The 21,707-nt window shown below is 42.9% G+C and overlaps 1 protein-coding gene across 2 annotated transcripts in view; it reads left to right on the plus strand.

The window, feature by feature from the left end:
• PRELP (proline and arginine rich end leucine rich repeat protein) overlaps window positions 1–21,707 on the plus strand; it is a 96,604-nt gene that overhangs the window by 40,247 nt on the left and 34,650 nt on the right. For both annotated transcript variants that reach the window (XM_056557826.1, XM_056557827.1), the window contains exon 2: window positions 1,389–2,346. In XM_056557826.1, coding sequence (XP_056413801.1) covers window positions 1,398–2,346 — 949 coding nt within the window. In that variant the 5' untranslated portion in view covers window positions 1,389–1,397. The remainder of the gene's footprint in view (window positions 1–1,388; window positions 2,347–21,707) is intronic.

Raw genomic sequence — 21,707 nt, forward strand, 5'->3', positions numbered from 1 at the left:
ATATACATCAATATAAAACATATGCATTACATTGATCTATTAAATCAGCGCTCTGTTGGTATAGCCCGCTATAGGTAGTATCATGACAGTAACATCCTAGTCTTTTGGGGTGGCTACATGTCTTCTCTAATGAGAGAGAATGTGCAAAACATTGTAGGATAATAGTTTGAACTTGATGTGCATGTATCATTTGTTTTCAACAATGCAACTATGTAAAAAGAAAGAATGGTTTTATGAACCAAAACCTGGAATATATTCATTAATATATGCAGTCTTGTGTCAAACTCATTAATAAGTTACATTGGTTATAATGATAACAGAAGTGACATTGCAGGATATGTGCCATCTAAGAACTGCGCTCTTATATGCTTTGATCTACAAAATAAACTGTTAATATGTTGTGTGTCTGTTTGTATAGAATATTCTGTCATGCTTCACTTTTAAAAGGAGATTTCTGACAAAAATCTACTTATCCCCTTTCCTGTGGATAAGGGATAAGTACCTGAGCGCAGGGGGGGGGGGGGGTGCCCAACCGCTGGGGCCCCACGAGATTACTGGGACGGGATTCGGCGCTCAGTGAGAAGCACGTGCTCCATTCATTTCTATGGGAGTGCCGAAAAGACCCAATCACAGCACTCAGGCATCATCGGCGCTGCTATAAAAATGAATGGAGCACGTGCCGTCTACCGGTAGATGACACACGCTCCTCACTGAGACCGCCGGGGTCCCATCCTGGAGATCGCGGGGGCTCCGACCGTTGGGGATCTGTGAATAGGGGATAAGTAAATTTTAACATGTTAAGTCACAATATATTTTTATGCTACAGTAACTGTGACATGTTATTGCTGCATGCTGCTACATATTAAAATGTTCTTAAAGGGCTTTTCTAAAAATTGGTCATATATTTGTAAATAAGTCTCGGATCACATCACATTTTTAGTATACATTCAGCATGTTCTACAAATATTTAGCTAGAAAATGTTTACAAAGGTTACAAATGTATGTAACTTATTTTTACATATATGTTAAATGTATAGCGATTATTTTCTTCACTTTAAAAAAATGGCTTCTAAGAAACTTATACCCAACTGTAATTTTAAATTTTTTTTCAACAAGTAAGAAAGTGAAAATTTACCATACTGCCTTTACTCATAGTTCACGAAACTGTTCCATAATAAACAAAGAGATGATGTACAGATGTATTAAAGGAAATTTAATATACTGCATGAATATTACAGACCATAGGGGTACAAAGCTCAGATTTAAAATTTCAGTTTTTATAGAAACATATTACCTATCTTGTTTAGAAGAGCAATCTTGTAAAATATATTACAAAATATATGTATATTTCAAATTGGTTTATTTTACTTTCATATTTTACTTTACAGGAGGTGACTATGAGAACTTGGGTCATTCTACTTTTACCTTTGGTCCTAATTTGGGTCATAAAAGTAGACGGTCAAAGACGTAGACCTCGTCCAACAGTTGTTCGTCCACCTAAGAGGCCAACCCCACCACCACCAGAACCCGTGGAACCCACAGAGCTTCCCCCGCCACTTCCACCTGGACCTCCATCTGTTTATCCTGATTGTCCTCGTGAATGCTACTGTCCTCCTGATTTTCCTTCCACAATTTATTGTGACAGTCGCAATTTACGCAAAGTGCCAATTCTGCCTTCTCGTGCTAGGTATGTGTACCTGCAAAATAACTTCATTGAGGATTTATCAGAAGATGCCTTCAAAAATGCCACTGAGATTCAGTGGATCAACCTTGATAATAACCGTATTAAGAAGTTAGACAAAAAAATCCTTGAAAAGATGGAAAACCTGACATATCTTTATGTGGAAAAGAATCAGTTAAAGGAAGTACCACCTTATTTGCCTCCAAAACTGGAACAAGTTCGCTTCAGTCGTAATCAGATTTCCAAAATACCTCCTGGTGTCTTCAACAAAATGGACCAGCTGATATTGCTTGACTTGCACCATAATAAATTAAGTGATAATGTGTTTAACAAGAATACACTCAAGGGTCTAAAGAATCTTATTCAGCTTAATTTGGCACACAATATACTAAGAAAAATGCCTCCCACAATACCTGAAACAGTGAATCAATTATTTCTTGACAGGAATAATATAGAGGACATCCCTGCAAATTACTTTAAAGATCTCCCCAATTTAGCTTTCTTAAGGCTCAATTACAACCAGCTCTCAGAAAAAGGACTACCGAAAAATGCCTTTAACATTTCCAGTCTTCTGGTCCTTCAACTAGCTCATAACCGATTTACGACAGTACCATCCATCAGCTCCCATCTGGAACACCTCTATATGAATGACAACTTAATAGAAAGTAAGTCAAATTAATGCATGCTTTTCTTGTGATGTATTGATAGTCCTCTGAAGGCTCCTTTCCACACACTACTTTATTAGTGTTTTTACACACTTTCTATGACTTTGACATGCTATAAGCCTGGGCCCGTTAGATTACACTACCGCTCAGCATATCATTGGCTGAGGCTGGGCAATGGTGCAACCGGCAATAAGCTCAGCACAGTGTGACGTGTTGGGCCCCAGTATGCAGCAGAAGACCGGGGCAAAAGACGGGAGACTAATATTGGTGCAGTGGGGGAGTGTCGGAAGGTAAGTTAAGGTTTGTTATTTTTAATTTTTTTTTGCAACCCAGGAAGAATAGGAAATAGAAAAATCACAGGATAACCCTTTAAATTTGAATGAAACACACCTTACTCAATGAAAAACAGGAACCCCTCATAACTTGTTCGTTGAGCATTTCTTAACTTAACTGCCACCAGTCGCCGGCAGGGGAGAAGAAACAGCTAGTCTGACTGTCTCACTCAACACACCATGCCTTCATTTGTGTGCTATACTATGCAACAGCGTATTTTCATTGAGCAAAACTATTGCAGAACAGGATCCCTTAAGGTCTGTTAAATTGAATTAGTATAAAAAAAACAAGTAATCAGAAGGTCACGTCATATATTCATAAGTTGATAGGGAAATGTTTGTTCAATTCAAGACCTTTCAATTCATGCACCACAGTCTCTTGGTATGAAGACAAGTTCTCTTTATAGATCTTTGGCAAATGTTTTTGGATGTCTCCATCGGCTTAGATCTTTTGTGTAAAGGCTTTCTTGAAGAAGCCAACAATCTGTCTTTAACGTTCTGCACTTCTTCTTGCTAAATTTTTGGCCTTCCTCTGCCATGCATGTCCAATAATGTTCCTATCGTTTCCATTTTCCGTTTCAATTTCTAAATACACAGTTTTGCTGATGGCTTTCTGACTGCTGAATTTCTTTTCAAAGTTGTTTATTTCATTTGTGTTAAGGAGTGCTCAATGGACAAGTTATTAGGGGCTCTGTATTGTCATTGAGTAAGGTATGTATCAACCAAATTTCATAAAAATGTGTTCATTAGTCCTGGAGTTATTTTAAAATTTTTCCTGGCTCATAAGCAAACAATGACAAATAAAACCAGCTGTCTTAAAGCAGTACTGTGGTGCAGGGCAACTTACCTTCTATCTGTTGGAAAGGGTATAAGTGTCTAATCGTGAATTGTCTGATCCCTGGGACCCCTAGGATCTCCTGCATAGCGCCCTGGCTTTCTGCATGGCTGTGTCGACTTCCCCTGCACAAAGCGGTCGTTAACACGCCCCCTCCATGCAACTCTATGAGAAAGCCGGAGATACAGCATTCGTGTATCTCCGGATATCCCATAGTAATACATGGAGGGGGGGTGTTGACCACAGCTTTGTGCGAGGGTCAACAGTCTCCTTGCTTGGAACAGAAATCGTTCTGTGCACAAGGAAAGCTGGGCATCATACACAATCAGACACACATCCCCTATCCTTTGGATAGGGGATAAATGGTCCTGCATCACAGTAGTCCTTTAAAAGCCATGAACCCTTAAATTGAATGAGTCATCCGAAAATCATCTATTGTTTAACCTCTTCAGGACATAGGGCGTATGGATATACCCTGCATTCCGAGTCCTTAAGGACCGAGGGCGTCTCCATACGCCCGTGGGAATTCCGGTCCCCACCGCTAGCCGGTTGGGGACCGGAGCCGGATGCCTGCTGAAATCGTTCAGCAGGCATCGCGGTATATCGCCCAGGGGGGGTCATTATGCCCCCCCATGTTGGCGATGGCCGCAGATCGCTGGACAATTCAGTCCAGCGATCTGCGGCGATTCCAGGTCAATCGGGTCTCCAGTGACCCGGTGCCCCGGAGTTACTGGCTGATCAGGGCCGTCTCTGATGGCCCCGAACAGCCATAGCCAGCAGGGGTGAGGTGGCACTGGTGCCACCTCACGGTCGCCCTGATTCGTCGGCCGGTTTACCGGCCGACCAATCAGGGCACCTGCTGCGGGTGTCACTCCCACAACCCGCTACGCCCCTCCTCCGGAGGACGTGAGCGGGTGGGGGAAGAAGACCCCGGGAGCTGGGGACCCCGATCCCCGGAGTCAATGTTGGGATCGGGGCCCCAGGAGCGGCGGCGGCAAGGGACTGACCTGTGTCCCGGAGGTGAGTGACAGCCTCCTGCTGTTGCTTAGCAACAGCTCCCAGCATGCAAAAAGGGCATGCTGGGAGCTGTAGTTATGCAACAGCAGGAGGCAGACAACCACAACTCCCAGTATTCCCTTATGGGCATGCTGGGACTTATAGTTTTGCAACAGCTGGAGGCACATTTTTTCTATGGAAAAGTGTACCTTCAGCTGTTTTATAACTACAACTCCCAGCTTGCACAAACAGCTAAAGTGCATGCTGGGAGTTGTAGTTGTGCATCTGCTGTGTGCATAACTACAACTCCCAGCATGCCCATTGGCTGTCGGTGACTGCTGAGAGTTGTAGTTTTGCAACAGCTGAAGGCACACTGGTTGTGAAACTCAGAGTTTTTTATTACTTAACTCAGTGATTCACGACTGGTTTGCCTCCAGCTGTTAAAAACTACAACTCTCAGCAGTCAACGTACACCATGCGCCGTACATGCTGGGAGTTGTAGTTTTGCAACAGCTGGAGGCACACTGGTTGTGAAACACTGAGTTAGGTCACAATCTCAGAGATACATAACCAGTGTGCCTACAGCTGTTGCAAAACTAAAACTCTCAGCATGTACAGTCTGTCAGCGCATGCTGGGAGTTGTAGTTTTGCAACAGCTGGATGTCCCCCCCCCCCCCCCAATGTGAACGTACAGGGTACACTCACATGGGCGGAGGTTTACAGTAAGTATCCGGCTGCAAGTTTGAGCTGCGGCAAATTTTCTGCCGCAGCTCAAACTGCCAGCGAGAAACTACTGTGAACCCCTGCCTGTGTGACTGTGCCCTAAAAACACTAAACTACACTACATTAACACAAAATAAAATAAAAAGTAAAAAACACTACATATACACATACCCCTACACATGCCCCCCTCCCCTCCCCAATAAAAACGTCTGGTACGCCACTGTTTCCAAAACAGAGCCTCCAGCTGTTGCAAAACCATTACTCCCAGTATAACCAGACAGCCACTGATTGTCCACGCATGCTGGGAGTTTTACAACAGCTGAAAGCACCCTGTTTGGGAATCACTGGTGTAGAATACCCCTATGTCTACCCCTATGCAAGTCCCTAATTTAGGCCTCAAATGCGCATGGCGATCTCTCACTTTGGAGCCCTGTCATATTTCAAGGCAACAGTTTAGGGTCACATATGGGGTATCACCGTACTCGGGGGAAATTGTGTTACAAATTTTGGGGGCTATTTTCTGCTTTCACCCTTTTTGAAAATGTAAAATTTTTGGGAAAACAAGCATTTTAGGTAAAAAAATTTTTTTTTTTTTTACATATGCAAAAGTCGTGGAACACCTGTGGGGTATAAAGGTTCACTTAACCCCTTGTTACATTCCCCGAGGGGTCTAGTTTCCAAAATAGTATGCCATGTGTTTTTTTTTGCTGTCCTGGCACCATAGGGGCTTCCTAAATGCGGCATGCCCCCAGAGCAAAATTTTCTTCCAAAAAGCCAAATGTGACTCCTCCTCTTCTGAGAACTGTAGTGCGCCAGCAGAGCACTTTTCACCCCCATATGGGGTGTTTTCTGAATCGGGAGAAATTGGGCTTCAAATTTTGAGGGGTATTTTCTGCTATTACCCTTTTTAGAAATGTAACATTTTTGGGAAAACAAGCATTTTAGGTAAAAATTTTTATTTTTTTTTTTACATTTGCAAAAGTCATGAAATACCTGTGGGGTATTAAGGCTCACTTTATCCCATGTTACATTCCCCGAGGGGTCTGATTTCCAAAATGGTATGCCATGTGGGTTTTTTTTTTTTTTGCTGTTCTGGCACCATAGGGGCTTCCTAAAAGCAACATGCCCCCCAAAAACCATTTCAGAAAAATGTTCTCTCCAAAATCCCCTTGTTGCTCCTTCCCTTCTGAGCCCTCTACTGTGCCCGCCGAACACTTTACATAGACATATGACATATGTGCTTACTCAAGAGAAATTGGGCTACAAATACAAGTAAAAATTTTCTCCTTTTACCACTTGCAAAAATTCAAAAATTTGGTCTACAAAAACATGCGAGTATAAAAAATGAAGATTTTGAATTTTCTCCTTCACTTTGCTGCTATTCCTGTGAAACACCTAAAGGGTTAAAACACTGACTGAATGTCATTTAGAATACTTTGGGGGGTGTAGTTTTTATAATGGGGTCATTTATGGGGTATTTCTAATATGAAGACCCTTCAAATCCACTTCAAAATTGAACTGGTCCCTGAAAAATATCAAGTTTGAAAATTTTGTTTTGAAAATTGCTGCTGAAATTTGAAGCCCTCAGGTGTCTTCCAAAAGTAAAAACATGTCAATTTTATGATGCAAACATAAAGTAGACATATTGTATATGTGAATCCCAAAAAAATTATTTGTAATATACATTTTCCTTACAAGCAGAAAGCTTCAAAGTTAGAAAAGTGCTAAATTTTCAAATTTTTCATCAAATTTACAGATTTTTCACCAAGAAAGAATGCAAGTTACCACAAAAAAATACTAATATGTTAAAGTAGAATATGTCACTGTTACGCCTAGCGCTCCGGGTCCCCGCTCCTCCCCGGAGCGCTCACGGCGTCCCTCTCCCTGCAGCGCCCCGGTCAGTCCCGCTGACCGGGAGCGCTGCACTGTCATGGCCGTCGGGGATGCAATTCGCACAGCGGGACGCGCCCGCACGCGAATCGCATCCCAGGTCACTTACCCGTCCCGGTCCCCTGCTGTCATGTGCTGGCGCGCGCGGCTCCGCTCTCTAGGGCGCACGCGCGCCAGCTCTCTGAGACTTAAAGGGCCAGTGCACCAATGATTGGTGCCAGGCCCAATTAGCTTAATTGGCTTCCACCTGCTCCCTGGCTATATCTGATCTTCTCCCTTGCACTCCCTTGCCGGATCGTGTTGCCTTGTGCCAGTGAAAGCGTTTAGTGTGTCCAAAGCCTGTGTTACCTGAACCCTTGCTATCCATCTTGACTACGAACCTTGCCGCCTGCCCCCGACCTTCTGCTACGTCTGACCTTGCCTCTGCCTAGTCCTTCTGTCCCACGCCTTCTCAGCAGTCAGCGAGGTTGAGCCGTTGCTAGTGGATACGACCTGGTTGCTACTGCCGCAGCAAGACCATCCCGCTTTGCGGCGGGCTCTGGTGAACACCAGTAGCCTCTTAGAACCGGTCCACTAGCACGGTCCACGCCATTCCCTCGCTGACACAGCGGATCCACTACCTGTGAGCCGAATCGTGACAGTAGATCCGGCCATGGATCCCGCTGAGGTGCCGCTGCCAAGTCTCGCTGACCTTACCACGGTGGTCGCTCAGCAATCGCAGCAAATTGCCCAACAAGGACAGCAGCTGTCGCAGTTGACCGCCACGTTACAGCAACTTCTGCCTCTGCTACAGCAGCAACCATCTCCTCCGCCAGCTCCTGCACCTCCTCCGCAGCGAGTGGCCGCCCCTAGCCTCCGCTTGTCCCTGCCGGACAAAATTGATGGGGACTCCAGACTCTGCCGTGGATTTTTGTCTCAGTGTTCCCTGCATATGGAGATGTTGTCGGACTTGTTTCCTACAGAACGGTCTAAGGTGGCGTTCGTAGTAAGCCTTCTTTCAGGAAAGGCCTTGTCTTGGGCCACACCGCTCTGGGACCGCAATGATCCTGCCACAGCCACAGTCCAGTCCTTCTTCGCTGAAGTCCGGAGTGTCTTCGAGGAGCCAGCCCGAGCTTCTTCTGCCGAGACTGCCCTGTTGAACCTGGTCCAGGGTAATTCTTCAGTGGGCGAGTACGCCATCCAATTTCGTACTCTTGCTTCCGAGTTATCATGGAATAACGAGGCTCTCTGCGCGACCTTTAAAAAAGGCCTATCCAGTCGCATCAAGGATGTGCTGGCCACACGAGAGATTCCTGCCAACCTCCAAGAACTCATCCATTTGGCTACCCGCATTGACATGCGTTTTTCTGAGCGACACCAAGAGCTCCGCCAGGAAAAAGACTTAGATCTCTGGGCACCTCTCCCACAGCATCCTTTGCAGTCTACGCCTGGGCCTCCCGCCGAGGAGGCCGTGCAAGTGGATCGGTCTCGCCTGACCCAGGAAGAGAGGAATCGCCGTAGGGAAGAAAATCTCTGTCTGTACTGTGCCAGTACCGAGCATTTCTTTGTGGATTGCCCTATCCGTCCTCCACGTCTGGGAAACGCACGCACGCACCCAGCTCACGTGGGTGTGGCATCTCTTGGTTCTAAGTCTGCTTCTCCACGTCTCACGGTGCCCGTGCGGATTTCTCCTTCAGCCAACTCCTCCCTCTCAGCCATGGCCTGCTTGGACTCTGGTGCCTCTGGGAATTTTATTTTGGAGTCTTTTGTGAATAAATTCCGCATCCCGGTGACCCGTCTCGTCAAGCCGCTCTACATTTCCGCGGTCAATGGAGTCAGACTGGATTGCACCGTGCGTTACCGCACTGAACCCCTCCTGATGTGTATTGGACCCCACCACGAAAGGATTGAGCTCTTCGTTCTCCCCAACTGTACCTCTGAGGTCCTTCTCGGTCTGCCATGGCTCCGGCTTCATTCTCCCACCCTTGATTGGACCACCGGGGAGATCAAGAACTGGGACTCTGCCTGCCATAGGAAGTGCCTCTCCCCCCCTCCCAGTCCCGTCAGGCAAGCCTCTGTGCCTCCTCATGGCTCCCGTCCTTGTGTCACCCTGCCCCGTGCCAAGCTTCACCCTCTGCCCTCCCTCCCCATTCCAACTCCTGCTGTACTGCCTGCCATTGAGGAAACCCTCCATTCTTTCCCGGTGTCCTCATCCCAGGGGAGGCAGTTACCGGACAAAAAAAAGGGGAGACCTAAGGGGGGGGGTACTGTTACGCCTAGCGCTCCGGGTCCCCGCTCCTCCCCGGAGCGCTCACGGCGTCTCTCTCCCTGCAGCGCCCTGGTCAGTCCCGCTGACCGGGAGCGCTGCACTGTCATGGCCGTCGGGGATGCGATTCGCACAGCGGGACGCGCCCGCTCGCGAATCGCATCCCAGGTCACTTACCCGTCCCGGTCCCCTGCTGTCATGTGCTGGCGCGCGCGGCTCCGCTCTCTAGGGCGCGCGCGCGCCAGCTCTCTGAGACTTAAAGGGCCAGTGCACCAATGATTGGTGCCTGGCCCAATTAGCTTAATTGGCTTCCACCTGCTCCCTGGCTATATCTGATCTCCTCCCTTGCACTCCCTTGCCGGATCTTGTTGCCTTGTGCCAGTGAAAGCGTTTAGTGTGTCCAAAGCCTGTGTTACCTGAATCCTTGCTATCCATCTTGACTACGAACCTTGCCGCCTGCCCCCGACCTTCTGCTACGTCTGACCTTGCCTCTGCCTAGTCCTTCTGTCCCACGCCTTCTCAGCAGTCAGCGAGGTTGAGCCGTTGCTAGTGGATACGACCTGGTTGCTACTGCCGCAGCAAGACCATCCCGCTTTGCGGCGGGCTCTGGTGAACACCAGTAGCCTCTTAGAACCGGTCCACTAGCACGGTCCACGCCATTCCCTCGCTGACACAGCGGATCCACTACCTGTGAGCCGAATCGTGACAGTCACGAAAAAAAATTCTTGGAATCAGAATGATAACTAAAAGCATTCCAGAGTTATTAATGTTTAAAGTGACAGTGGTCAGATGTGTAAAAAACGCTCTGGTCCTTAAGGCCAAAATGGGCTTGGTCCTTAAGGGGTTAAATCATGTTTTATGTCTTCAAAACACATGCTTTTCTTCTAACACCAGACAAAATTAGAATGAAAGGTGACAGCAGTAGGGAGCACCATTCCATCATCATTTACAGTAGAGATTAGCATTTCCCCTTCCTGTACAATAACCTCTGAAAAGGTCACAGAGAGTGCCCAGTAGCATCTCTAAGTGGGACAGGTCCTGTTGTCTATTGCTGTCTATGGTCCATGCTGATCCATGGGTCCTGCTGTGAAGCATATTACTAAATGCTTTTAAAAACATCTCAGGAAAGATGGTAGCCCCTATAATAACGCAAAAAAAAAAAAAAAAACAATCTAGGTGATATATTCCTTAGGCTAGGATTCCACTTCCACTTTTTTCAGAAAAAACGCCAGTGCAATTTCCTGCTGCCGTTTTTGCATTTGAGTTTAAATTGCATTTTTGGACCCTTTGTCGTTTTTTTCTAAATGTGTTGGGTACCAAAAAAATTTTAAAAAAATAAAAATAATACAGTGGGGATGGGAAAAAATGTATTCAAGGAAATTTTTATTTTATATAATGAACTTTTAATACATTTTTAATAAAGTGTGTATGTGTGTTTCACTTTTTCCCCCCTATTTTTTTCTTCTTTTTTTAGGTAGTACTACTACTCCCAGCATAGAACAGACTGTTCCATGATCGGAGTAGTAGTACCTGTGATAGGGATGACCCTTATGTTTCTAACAGACATATCGCCCCTGGTGTCAGTCCTGCCACCTGATGTGATTTTCCATAATATAAAAAAATCTCTGCAATAGATAGGACGATCACAGTGGATGTCAGGAGGGATACCCGCTGTGATCTGTCCTTAACTGCATGTACTACTACTCCCAACATGGAGCACACTCTGCTCCATGCTGGGAGCTGTAGTACCTGCATTAATAGACATATCGCAGCGAGTGTAACTTCTGACACCTGTTGCGATCTGTCTATTAATGCAGGTACTACTACTCCCATCATGAAGCAAGCTCTGCTCCATGTTGGGAGCTGTAGTACCTGCAGTTAAGGAAAGATCACAGCGAATGTCACTCCTGACACCCGCTGTGATCCTCCTATATAATGTATACATGCAGCCGGCCCCCCTTCTTCTACGGTTCCCTGCACTGATGTGTATATACACCTATTCATATTTCCCACAGAGAGTTGTGATTGGCTGGAACCATCCGGCCAATCACAGCTCTCTGCGGGAAATATGAATAGGTGTATATACACGGTAGTGCAGGGGACCATTGAAAAGCGGTCGGCTGCATCTATACATTATACAGAAGGATCGAAACGGACCCAGAGTGATCTGTCACTTAGTACAGGTACAACTACTACCATCTAGTGTTGCTCGCGAATATTCGCGAACATTGCATATTCGCGAATTCGCAAATATTCGCGAATATAGCACTATGTATTCGTAATTACAAATATTAATTTTTTTTTTCACAGTACACATCACAGTGATCACCCCTCCCTGCTTCCAGCTTGTGTGGTGTAAAGAAGGCTCTAATACTACTGTGTGAGACTGGCGTGCGAATTTTCGCACATGCTTATGCTAATTTTGGTATATGCTAATTTTCGCATATGTTAATTTTCGCATACGCAAATTTTTCGCATAGGCAAAAATAAAACGAGAATTTTACGAATATGCAAATTTTGCGAATATATGACGAATATTCGTCCATATATTCGCGAATATTTGCAAATTCGAATATGGCCTATGCCGCTCAACACTACTCCCATCATGGAACAGTGTGTGTTCCATGCTGGGAGTAGTAGTTTCACCCAAAAAATAAAGAAAAAAAAGTGAAAAAACACACACACTGCATTTTTCTTATTGTTGGCTATATTTTTAGTGCCTAGCCCGCCCACATAAATTGATCCCTGTTTTAAAAATTTATAAAAATTTTGGTATAAAAAAAGATGAATTTTGTTAAATACAATTTTTTCCATCACTACTGTATCTTTTTATTATTATTTTTTAATGGTACCCTACAAAAACACCAAAGTTAAAACCCACATGGCGTATTTCTTGGCGTTTTTTTAGACTTCGACACAATTTCAGGGAAAAAAACGCCATAGGCTCAACATACTGAGATTTTGCCAAGGAGCTGAAAAGAGTGAAAAAAATGCCAAAAGGATAAAGAATAAAAAAACACCAAACTGAAAAACGCCAAAAGGAAAAATAATATTGCAATTTCTCATTGGTTTACAGCTAACATCTGGCCGCAGCGTTTTTTGGCCAAAAAAACGCCATGCGGCAGAATTGGCGTTTTTTTAGTGTTTTTCCCCACACAAAAAACAAGCCGAATTCCAGCCTTATAGTACCTGGGGGTTTGTTTTTATTTTTATTTATTTTTAACTTTGGGCCCTCTAACAGCTCCTCCCAAGGGACTCATTTGCCCAGTAAAACTGTTTGCACTTCTCTCCTGCATAGTGGGCATCCATTGCAAGCATAAAACTTGTCAGTAGAAGTAAGCCAACTTCTGTTCACTTACTAGCCCAAAAGCAGCCCCAAATCAGCAGCAGACAAGCGCTGTCCAATTAGATGCCATCTTACTTGTCACTATCTCCTCAATATTATGCTTGTAGTTGAACACAACATTCAGCTATAGGAACATACTGTGCATTGGTAATCTTGCAATTCAACTGGGGGCTGATATCATTTTAGCAGGTAGGGAGAACCCTGCCGGCCAGAATTATTGTAACATGTTTTTAACCTCCTTAAGGACCAGGGTTTTTTTTTCCGTTTTTGCACGTTCATTTTTTCCTCCTTACCTTTAAAAAATCATAACTCTTTCAATTTTGCACCTAAAAATCCATATGATGGCTTATATTTTGCGCCACCAATTCTACTTTGTAATGACATCAGTCATTTTACCCAAACATCTACGGCGAAATGGAAAAATAAAGCATTGTGAGACAAAATTGAAAAAATAAACGCCATTTTGTAACTTTTGGGGGCTTCTGTTTCTACACTTTACATTTTTCGGTAAAAATTACATCTTCTCTTTATTCTGTAGGTCCATACGATTAAAATGATACCTTACTTACAGTACAGACCAAAAGTTTGGACACACCTTTTCAATCAAAGAGTTTTCTTTATTTTCATGACTATGAAAATTGTAGATTCACACTGAAGGCATCAATACTATGAATTAACACGTGGAATTATAGACATAACAAAAAAGTGTGAAACAACTGAAAATATGTCATATTCTAGGTTCTTGCTTTGATTACTGCTTTGCACACTCTTTGCATTCTCTTGATGAGCTTCAAGAGGTAGTCACCTGAAATGGTCTTCCAACAGTCTTGAAGGAGTTCCCAGAGATGCTTAGCACTTGTTGGTCCTTTTGCCTTCATTGAGTTCAGGTCTGGTGACTGTGGAGGCCAGGTCATCTGGCGCAGCACCCCATCACTCTCCTCATTGGTCAAATAGCCCTTACACAACCTGGAGGTGTGTTTGGGGTCATTGTCCTGTTGAAAAATAAATGATGATCCAACTAAATACGAACCGGATGGAATAGCATGCCGCTGCAAGATGCTGTGGTAGCCAAGCTGGTTCAGTATGCCTTCAATTTTGAATTAATACCCTACAGTGTCACCAGCAAAGCACCCCCACACCATCACACCTCCTCCTCCATGCTTCACGGTGGGAACCAGGCATGGGAAGTCCATCCATTCACCTTTTCTGCATCACACAAAGACACGGTGGTTGGAACCAAAGATCTCAAATTTGGACTCATCAGATCAAAATACAGATTTCCACTGGTCTAATGTCCATTCCTTGTGTTCTTTAGCCCAAACAAGTCTATTCTGCTTGTTGCCTGTCCTTAGCAGTGGTTTCCAAGCAGATATTCTACCATGAAGGCCTGATTTACACAGTCTCCTCTTAACAGTTGTTCTAGAGATGTGTCTGCTGCTAGAACTCTGTGTGGCATTGACCTGGTCTCTAATCTGAGCTGCTCTTAACCTGCAATTTCTGAGGCTGGTGACTCGGATGAACTTATCCTCCGCAGCAGAGGAGACTTTTTGATCACTTTTTATTAATTTTTTCATGATATAAAAAGTGACCAAAAATATGCTATTTTGGACTTTGGAATTTTTTTGCGTGTTCACCATTGACCCTGCGGTTGAATTAACAATATATTTGTATAATTTTGACATTTCCGCATGCGGCAATACCACATATGTTTATTTACACAGTTTTTTTTTTTATGGGAAAAGGGGGGTAATTCAAACATTTATTAGGAAAGGGGTTAAATGATCTTTATTCACTTTTTTTTCACTTTTTTTTTTGCAATGTTATAGCTCCCATAGGGGGCTATAACACTGCACACACACACTGATCTTTTACATTGATCAATGGTTTCTCATAGGAAACCATTGATCAATGATTCTTCTGCTTGACTGCTCATGCCTGGATCTCAGGCACTGAGCAGTCATTCGGCGATCGGACACCAGGAGGCAAGGTAAGGGACCCTCCTGCTGTGTCACAGCTGTTCAGGATGCCGCGATTTCGCCACTGACATCCCAATCAGCCCCCTGAGCTAACTGGCAATGATTTACTTTCACTTTAGATGCAGCGCTCAACTTTGAACGCCGCAAATAGCGCACGGCACCGCGATCAGTGCCACGCGCTATTAGCCACGGGTCCCAGCCGTTGTTAGAGGCCGGTCCCGACCCGTCGTGGCCTCGCATTATAGAATGGGAGCGGACTCAGGGAGTACAGGTACGCCCGTGGTCCTTAACAGGTTAAATATAAATACACATATTTCTTATGTACTAGTTAGTACATTGCCTATCCAAAGCAGCAGAGTTTCTCAAAATGACAGGGAATATTTTAAGAATTTAGTTAATTTATTCCTGTTCCCATGTTTACAATATTAAGAGGTTCTTTGGTGACTAACATAGGGACTAGAGCAAGTTAAATGTGGGGCCAATTAAAAAAAATAAATAAATAAAAGAACTAAGTGATATAGATCTTTCACAGGTAGTTATACACCCTGTTCCAAATGATAATGCAAATGATATTTTGGTGTCACAAAGATTAAATATTTAGTTTTTCAGTTTAACTCATGGATGGCATTGTGTCTCATGGCTCTTTTGATCACTGAAAACAATAATTAGATTGGCAGGTGAGCCCAATTTAAGGAACATCTACAAAAGTGGGTGTTCCACATTATTAGCAGAGCACCATTTTCAAGCAATACGGGGAAGAAAAAGGATCTCTCTGCTGCCGAAAAGAGTGAAATAGACGGGTTTGTGCAAATAAAGGCAAATCGAGGAAGTTTTCTGCCAGATCCATGCATTGGATCAAGAGAGCAGCTGCTAAAATACCATTACATAGCAGCAAATAGCTATTTGAAGCTGCTGGTGCCTCTGGAGTCCCATGGACATCCAGGTGTAGAGTCCTCTTGCAACTGTGCATAAACCTTCTATTCGGCCACCACTAACCAATGCTCACAAGCAGAAATGGCTGCATTGGGCTGAAAAATACATTTGGCAATTCTTTATTTATATTTCAAACACAAATACAATTACACCCAAAAATATACAAAGACAAGACCAACTTACATAAAATAAAAGGAAAGAAAAAAAAGAGAAAGAAGAAAAAAAGAAAAAGAAAGGAAAAAACCTTAAACACCAAACCCTCTAACTCCTCTCTCCTCTTCAATTTGAGGATTGAGGGATATTAACCCAATATACCCTCCTAAATAGCAAAACTTCAACTCTGTTTGCCTTGATTATACTGCACTACCTTAAACTTAATATCGCAAAACTTAAATACACCTTTTCGGAGATATATTTTAGCCAGCTTCCCCAACCCCGATCTCCAGCCCAGCTCATCACTCTTTTACCCCCCTCTCTCTCCACCTCCTTCATCTCTCCCCTCCCTGCACTCCCTGGGTTGCCATTTCGTAATGCTCAGATTCCTGAAATTGGATCCAATTCCTCCAAGTGCCAAAAAAATCTGTGTTTGCACTTTGCCGAGCGGATCTTAAATCTTCCATTAGCGAACCACATTGTCATAGTTGGTACCCTTTCTTGTTTCCACAGCAATGGGATACAATTCCTAGCAGACATATCTAAGAAACCCAGCAGGGAATTTTTATACCACTTCATAGGCATCTCGTTATGCTGCAGCAAGAAGAAAGCAGGTGAAAATGGAAGTTCCTCATCCATGATTTTCACAATAGTCTCATGCACCTCTCGCCAATAACCCTCTATTTTAGGGCACGACCAAAAAATATGTTACAATATATTCCCTAATCTTAGATCAAAATTTTGGTCCCCCGGTCATAAGGTTAGATATATCTATATTATACAATTCTTTGTAGAGAAGGCCTCTGCAATCTCTGACGGTCTAAATACCATCTCCTGAGTTTTATGCTTTTGTATTTTTGCGATATACGAGCTAGCTTTTTGAGCCTTTGCGGCCAGTGCTAATGCCTTACTTATTTTGTTGCTATATTCGTACGTATGACTCCTACAATTAGTTAAATCTTTTTTCGCCACTAAAAGAACATGCCTTAACTCCTCTCACTTCTTTTCTACCTTAATTTTTAATTGCTGGTCTCTTTTATTCTTATGTTCTACTTCTAGCACTCTTAAATCATCAAGAATTTCTGACATTTTCTGTGTTTTTTAATCGTGCCCCCTGTTTGATAAGTATCCCCCTAGCTACACATTTATGTGCTGCCCATAACACTCCTGGTGAAATATCTTCTAAATCATTGTTACAAAAATACTCCTTCACCTGTTCTTTTAAATCAGTAAGTATTACTTCATCTTGTAGAAGAAGAGGGTAAAGCTTCCAATCCCATTGTCTATGACATGTTTCAGGAATGTTCAAAGTTAATTTTATCATAGCGTGATCGGAGAAAAAATATTTTCAATTGATGCCCCCTGAAACCACTCCCGATCTCTTTGTTTCAGTAAAAAAAAAATCAATCCTAGAAAATGAATCGTGTACAGTGGAGTAATATGAGAAATCCCTATCCTTCGGGTGTGAAATACGCCAAGGATAAACCAAGCGAAATTCATGCAACATTCTCTTACAGTATCGCAATGGTGATGTGCTCATATACGACATACCTCGCGATGTGTCTATATGTGGTTCAAGCACAAAGTTGAAATTCCCTCCCAGAATTAGAATCCCCTCAATAAACTCCTCCAATTTATTCAAAATCTGACGCAAAACTAACCCCTGTTTAATATTTCTGTGCAGCAACAGTGCCCTTGACAAAAATATATCTTCCCTAATCTTTACAGATATCCATAAAAACCCAAGTTGTATTTTGTGCAGTAAGAATACTGGTCCTTTTAGATTTTGGGTTATCTGAATAACTATGATATGCAATCGGGAATTTCCTACTAGTAAATACAAACTTGTGTGAGGATAGATAATGTGTCTCCTGGAGAAACGCTACATCCAAACCTTCAGATCTTAATAAATTGCCCATTATTGCGCGTTTCCCCAGGTCTGGTAGCCATCTAACATTGAGAGAGCCCACTACTAATTTCTCATATTTTTTCCCCCTCATCCTCCCCACTAAACCGTCAGTGATCGTAGAAAACACGAGCAGGTAACCAGGCAAACCCGTCCAGCCCCAGAAGCCAAGAAAGAGGGGGGGATCCGGAGGGGGGCAGAGGGGAGAGGAACAAAAAAAAAAAAAAGGGAAACCCCTGGCCAATGCCTGTTTCTTGCCACACTTAGTACTACTAAAACCCTGTAGGAACAAGTCCAGAACAGGGGGGAAAAAAAAGGGAAAAATAAATAATTAAAATAAATAAATATAAAAATACAGGTAGTGGGTAAACGTACCTAAATGGCGAGAGAGAAAAAAAAATACAAAAAGAGAAAAAAAAATTGGGGGTGCAAAAAAATCATGTGTGGGCCTCACTCCCATGCTTCCAGCACTCTATAAATTTCAATTTTAATTAATTACTTATAACCCAAAATATCCACCGAGTATAGTAGAATCTATTTTTCTATAGAATATCATTGATAAAGATATAACAAAGACATGTCACCACACCCTTGACTCCAGCCCACTCATATTCTCTATCCCCCTTCTAAGGCGCAATATATCCCTCCCCCGTCTATGTTCCTCTCAAAATAAACATCCCATTATCTCCCACACTACATAGAATGCGGGCTGCTGCAGGGAGATTGCGGGGGGTCCCAGCAGCAGGCCCCCCCGCGATCAGACATATTATGCCCTATCCTTTCGATAGGGGATAAGACGTTTTTGACCGGAATACCCCTTTAATTTCACAAGTCCTCAAATTATTTACATTGAATGTAGGTTTAACTACCAGGCCTTTAGTTTCCAATGTCATTTTTTGACTAAACATACCCTAAAATATGCCTCCGATGCAGTGTTTAAATAAAGTTTTGGCAACAATTCACTAAAGGATACATTTCCTTTCAAGATAGAATATACAGTTTATTTTCCTTTTAAATAGATCTTTAATATATGTAGTTTCCATAGTTCTATGGCTGCATAGTGACACAGAATCACCTATGAATTGTTACATTAGTCACAGCTCACATTCCACTATAGTTTTCCTATAGAAAAAAATAGCAATCATTACTAAAAGCAACAATATGACTTCTAATCTTTTGGAGCCATAAAATGCCATATACTGTACAGTAAATCATGATGATAAAAAACATTTACAGGTCCCTCTGGTCCCTCTTGATCCCTCTGAAGCAACTTCTGTCAATATCAATTACAAGCATGAACAAGCAGATGGTGTTTTACAATTTGCACTAAAATGAAATAGTTAAAAGGAAACCTGTCAAAGGATATATATGGGAAGACCATTAATGAGGCTGTGACTAGTTCTACTTGCATTAGCCTGTAAGATTTTACTGCCACGCTCCACATATTTCTTACTGACTACAGCAATGGAAATGAAATATAACTAGCACCCCCCCCCCCCCCCCCTCCACTGGTGCATTCCCATTCTAATGACATGTTTTATGCATTCTTTTAACCCGTTTCCCGCACTCAGATGTACATGCATATCATTTTGTATCTTTACAAGGTTATCTTTAAGGTCAAGGCCCTTGGACATAGGGCCATGTTTATCTATGGGAACAGTAGGGGAAACATACCTGCTTGAGGGGAAATATCTATGCACATAAGGGAGTATTCATCAAGAGTGGTGTAGGTGAACGTCTTTTAACCCCATTAATTCATGTGGAGGAAACTGTGAACCTGCACCAAATGTACTCCATGGTGCAGGGAGTGTGAAGCCTAGTTAGGCTGTATTTGTGAGAGGGGCGGTAACATCTCCACCCCCCTTGCACGTCAGGCGGCACATAGGGTTGTGGGTGGGGGCAGGGGTATATAACGCCCCTACCTCCTATCAGTGGGCCGTTCGTGACGTTTGCGGACCCCTCCCAACCCTCCCTCTCTTTTTCCTCTTTCATTCTTCATTTCATCCATTACAGGGCATGCCCTCTTAAGGTATAGCCTCCGTCGCGGTCATCGGGCACATCTCAGACCGATAGGTTAAGTCATAATGTGTACATAACAAGTAAGTATATATCATTGTTATCACGAGTACGAATGTGTAAGCCCCGATCACAAATGTGATAAATCTGGTGCTGATCACATTTCTTACTTCAGTACTCCACTTTGTATGGTGATTCCTCTGTGACTTTTTGTGCAACTTTTTATCCTGTGCGACAAAATGTGTGATTTTTTAATAATGCTGTCAAGAGTCAGTTCTGTAAGCCAAGTCAGGGCTGGTGTAGATCTGCACCTAACTGAGCGCAGTTGCGACAAAAGATGAGACATTCATTCATGAATACCTGACCACTGCATGATATCAACTGAAATCATGACTTGATATGTTCGTTTAGAAAAACCTTCGAAAGCAAAAGTCGCAATGAAAAGTCTCAAAACAGCATCTGAGACAAACTGTGAGACAAATGTACACCACAAACCCAGGGTAAAACCAATGATAAATTCCCCCCATAATGTGTATGCATATGTTAATGTAATAAATGTTAAGTAGCTGTTTGGAACACTGTAGAAGGGAATAGAACAACCAAAGAGGTATAGGATAAAGACTGTCAAGGGTTCTAGATGGTATTTCCTCTAATGTTGTCAGAAACACATATCACGTTATTCTGACAGACCAGCGCTAGACATTTAGAAAATATAAGGTGGAGAGCAAGTAAATACCTTTTGACTTTTGAGATGTAAATATGACACTGTGTTTTTTTTTTTATTACAAGGACCTGTTACCAACAGCAGGTGATGTGATTCTATTTAGTGATCGGTAACATAATGCTTTTGTCGGAATGTCAGGATTATGGTGCATGTTGATGTCATGGTGACGTCCATCACATTGGAATCACGATTAGTGATTGCAACAGCTTTACATCCATTTGCTTAAGCTTATAAGTTGGTAACAGGCTTTATAGCTATACAATAAACAGGGAAAACCATAATTTTATGACACAAAATACCTGTCAGGATATATCATTATAAAATGACCTTTTCACAGAAACAAGAAAATCTGGCACATGAAATAACCATGTGTGGTATCTTGCTACAGGTAGTGCACCAAAGGTCACGTCAACAGGATGAGGTGCCGATTGTCACTGTAATTATGCCTAAAATCTTCTTATGATGTTTTATATATGTAGTGCATTGCAAAAATTCTTCTGCCATGTATAACATATATAAAAATTCATTTTAGACATAATAGTGACATTTAGCAATTCTTCTGCAATGTAAGATTCTTCTACATTTAATGTTTACTCATTTTCTGGAAGCAGTTTCAGTTTTTTTCTGAACTTTTGTATCTCTGCCTGGTTTCTACCATGCTGGCTTTAAAAGAGTAGTCTAGCGCAGGCAATTCTAAATCCATTGTGCCCAGGCTGAAAAAAATGAAAACAACCTTTCATTCACCTTCCTGTGTCCCCCCAGAGCGCCATTACAGCTGATCGGTCCTCCGGTCCCATCTTCTGCCTTCTTCCAGCGATGTCCCGCCTCGGCCAGTGATAGGCTGAGAGCCATGTGACATTCTGTGCACATGGAAAAAGGAAGAAGATGGGCAGAATGGAGCTTGAATGGTCTGCACTAGACTACTTCTTTAAGTTGATTCTTAGACTATTTTTAAAGGTCCAGCTTCTAGTCTCTATGGGAGAGATTTATCAAAACCTGTGAAGAGGAAAACTTGCCCAGTTGCCCATAGCAACCAATCAGCTTGTTGCTTTCATTTTTATGAAGGCCTGTGAAAAATGAAAGAAGCGATCTGATTGGTTACTATGGCCAACTGGACAAGTTTTCCTCTGCACAGGTTTTGAGAAATCTCCCCCTATGTGAGTTACTTTGATTGATTATGTTTGGTTTATATTGCTGCCATGTCTTAGGTCTTGTCTAGTCTGTCTCAGGTGGGTTTAAGTAATTGATATTGGAAGTTTGTCATATTTTTTAGCAGAGTTTTGCCT

This window comes from Hyla sarda, chromosome 2 (assembly GCF_029499605.1).
Source record: "Hyla sarda isolate aHylSar1 chromosome 2, aHylSar1.hap1, whole genome shotgun sequence".
Taxonomy (NCBI): Eukaryota; Metazoa; Chordata; class Amphibia; order Anura; family Hylidae; genus Hyla; species Hyla sarda.